This window comes from Euphorbia lathyris, chromosome 7, assembly GCF_963576675.1.
Source record: "Euphorbia lathyris chromosome 7, ddEupLath1.1, whole genome shotgun sequence".
NCBI classification, from domain to species: Eukaryota; Viridiplantae; Streptophyta; class Magnoliopsida; order Malpighiales; family Euphorbiaceae; genus Euphorbia; species Euphorbia lathyris.
In genome coordinates, this window is record NC_088916.1 from 81,451,312 (window position 1) to 81,454,759 (window position 3,448).

The 3,448-nt window shown below is 38.1% G+C and overlaps 1 protein-coding gene across 1 annotated transcript; it reads left to right on the forward strand.

The window, feature by feature from the left end:
- On the forward strand, window positions 1-1,839 carry LOC136236084 (glycosyltransferase family 92 protein At1g27200). Its single transcript, XM_066026189.1, has one exon. It carries the CDS (start codon window positions 94-96, stop codon window positions 1,765-1,767), a length of 1,674 nt encoding a protein of 557 aa, XP_065882261.1. The 5' UTR covers window positions 1-93; the 3' UTR covers window positions 1,768-1,839.
- The last annotated feature ends 1,609 nt before the right edge of the window (window positions 1,840-3,448 follow it).

A 3,448-nucleotide genomic window follows, 5' to 3' on the forward strand; every position in this document is an offset into this window, starting at 1 on the left:
ACCAGTCCGTTGAAGAAATCGCCGTCGGCTCCGCTCCTCCATCTCTCCGCCGTAGGAAGAGGAGCCGCCGCTTTCACCTTTCTTCCCGAAACTATGAATCGCCGCAAAATGGCGGCGCTTCTCTTTTCTTTCATCTCCGTTGTGCTAGTCATCTATTTCTCTCTTTATTCATCTCATAATCCTACTATATATCTCCCGGAGGTGCTTTTTCCGTCGCCGGGATTCTCAAGCCGTAACTCAAACATCGTCGTTTCTTCTAATCTTCTTGTACAAGATTCTGGATTTTCCCCAATTTATTACGTTCAGGGACCGAATTTCATTCCTACTGTGTCTATTTTGTGCCCGGATTGGGAAGTTCTTGTCATTGTTGCGCCGGAAAAGGATCTCGGAGATGATGATGATTTCACCTGTGTTTATCCTAATAGAGTAACGGCTCCGGCGAGTTTTTCTGGAATTTTGCCGTCTACTAATCGGACAACATTCAAGTGCGATATTCCTAAAGCTGCTCGGCGGAGGACGCCGTTTTACGCTCCGGTATTGAAAAGATCATCGGATAGGGAATTTCCTGTTCCTTGGCCATCTTCACCGCCGGAAAAGCTGATCAGATATAAAAATGTCGTTTACGAGTCGTTCTCTACGGAAGACGACGTCGTTGTGTTCGTCAAAGGTTTGAATAACCGACAAGGGGTCAACCGGTCACCGGCGGAATTCAATTGCGTGTTTACCGACGGAAAACACACCGTTTTAACCGCCGTCACAAGCTCAATTCAGGAGGTTTTCCGATGTCACCACCCGGAATTTCAACCGGCGGGAAAAGTCAAGGTCTCCATTGAAATTTTGGAGGGAAAAAAACTAGTCCCCTCTGTGGCGTACTACACACCCTACAGGCGCAAGATAGCAATCTCACAGCAGAAACACCAAATGTGCGCCACGACGATGGTTTACAATGTCGCTAAATTCTTGAGAGAATGGGTGACGTATCATTCTACAATTGGCGTCGATAAATTCATTTTATACGACAACCAGAGCGACGACGACTTGCAATCCGTCGTAACAGAGCTTAACGAAGAAGGTTTTGACATCGAGACGTTTCTATGGATATGGCCGAAAACTCAAGAAGCGGGGTTCTCACACGCCGCATTACTCGCCAATAATTCCTGTAAATGGATGATGTATGCCGACGTCGACGAATTCATCTTCTCACCATCGTGGGAAAACTCAACCCAACCCGATCACGACATGATCGACTCTTTACTTAAATCAATAGAAGAAGAAAATCTCGGCGAGTTATCGATCAAATGCAACGAGTTCGGCCCATCGAATCAGCAATCCCACCCTTCTGTAGGAGTGATGCAAGGGTACAATTGCCGACGAAGATTCGACAACCGTCACAAATCGATTGTTCTACTAAAAGCAATTGATTACTCGTTGCTTAACGCGGTACACCATTTTCAGGTAAATCGTAATTACACGATAAAGAAAGTGGGATTGGAGACCGCGGTGGTGAATCATTACAAGTATCAAGCTTGGCCGGAGTTTAAGGCGAAGTTTAGAAGAAGGGTTTCGGCTTACGTGGTGGATTGGAGGCGAACAGTGAACCCATTGTCGCAAGATAGGGCACCGGGATTGGGGTTTGAGGCGGTAGAGCCGCCCGGGTGGGAAAGTAAGTTCTGCGAGGTTATCGATGAGAGGTTGAAATTAATGACAGAAACATGGTTTGGTATGAAAACTGAAACAGGATTAATAAGAATGCCATGGCAAAGTTAATTTTGTAATTAAGTTTTTTTTTTTGTGTATTATAAGAGGATTTTAGAAGAAATGTAAATTTTTTAGGTGACAGTAGACAGAATTATAATTTTTAATTTCTTCAATCAATTAAGAAAATGTAAATAAGAATATAAGAAATATTTTAATTAATTTGGGGTTAGTGATAATTATCTTGATTAGAATATAAATCTTTGAAATTAATTTATTAATATGTATATTAATTTGGGGTTTAATCCATCATTCACCTGCTAAACTTGTCTAAAAAGTTTGATTGTGTCCTGAACTTTCAAATTAATATAATAGGTCTCTCCACTTATATAAAATGTCTAGATAGTCTCATTAACTGCAAAAAAAACTTATATACAGAAGTGTGTCGCACGCGTTTTGAAAAAGTAAAACAATCAAGATCGGGATATGAGATTCTAATATTACAGAAGTCAAGTTTTATAGTTGAGCAAGTAAGAACTTTCTTTTTACTATGTTTTAATTTATTCTGTGAATTATGTAAATAACATTCTGAGGCACGTGCAATATATTTTCCGCATTTAACTTACTTTTTTATAACCGGGTGATTAATTGATTACGTTTTACGCAAGTTTATGAGGCTAATTGAACAATTTATGCAAGTTCAAGAGGCTATCGGGACACTTTGAAAGTTCAGGGGTCAATCAAGTTTTTTAAACAAGTCGAGGAGGCAAATGTATTAAGCCTTTGATACATCATTTGCTTCTTAAACTTGTCTAAAAAGCTTGATTGCCTCTTGAACTTTCAAATTGTTCTGATAGTTCCCTCAACTTGCATAAAATGTCCAAATAGCCCTTTCAACTTGCGTAAAATGTAATTAATTAATCACTCGGTTGCAAAAAAAAGTAAGTTACATACAGAGGTGTGTTGCACGCTTCTTGGAAAAGTAAAACAATCAAGATCGGGAATAAGATTCTAATATTAGAGAATAACATTTTAAGGCGCGTGCAACACACCTTCCGCGTGTAACTTACTTTTTTTGCAACCAATTGATTAGTTAATTACATTTTATGCAAGTTGATAGGGCTATTTAGACATTTTATACAAGTTTAGAGGACTATCAGAACAGTTTAAGTAAGTTAAGACGGTTATCGAGACACTTCAAAAATTCAAGAGGCTACTCAACTCTTTTTTTTTTTTTTGACAAGTAGTAATTATTTTCTGTAGAATATATGACTTTTTTTTTTAATATATGCCATATGAAGTTGATTTTTCTTGTTCATAATTTAGATTTTTCATTCGGACTTTTTGCAATTATAATTACATTGTAAATGTGTTAAAAATTAAGGGTAAATTACACCCATGGCCACTGAACTTTACCCATTTTCACATTATGGCCACTGAACTTCATTTCTTCCCAGTATGGCCACTGAACTTAACACTTTTTAACACCGGTGGCCACTTAACGTCTCAAAATGATCGTTGACGGCTAAAAATAAAAAATCCAAAGCGTTAATGATATTCTAAGGAACTTTAATTCTTGAAATTTTTCGTTTTGAAGTCATTTGGGTATTGTTTGGTTAGGAGAGAGAAAGTAAATTTTTAGAGAGAGAGAGCTCCAAAAAATGTGATTTTCGAAAATAAAAAATGTGGTTTCATGGTAAATGTCGTTCTGAACAACTTTAATTCTTGAATATTTTCATTTTGAGGTCGTTAA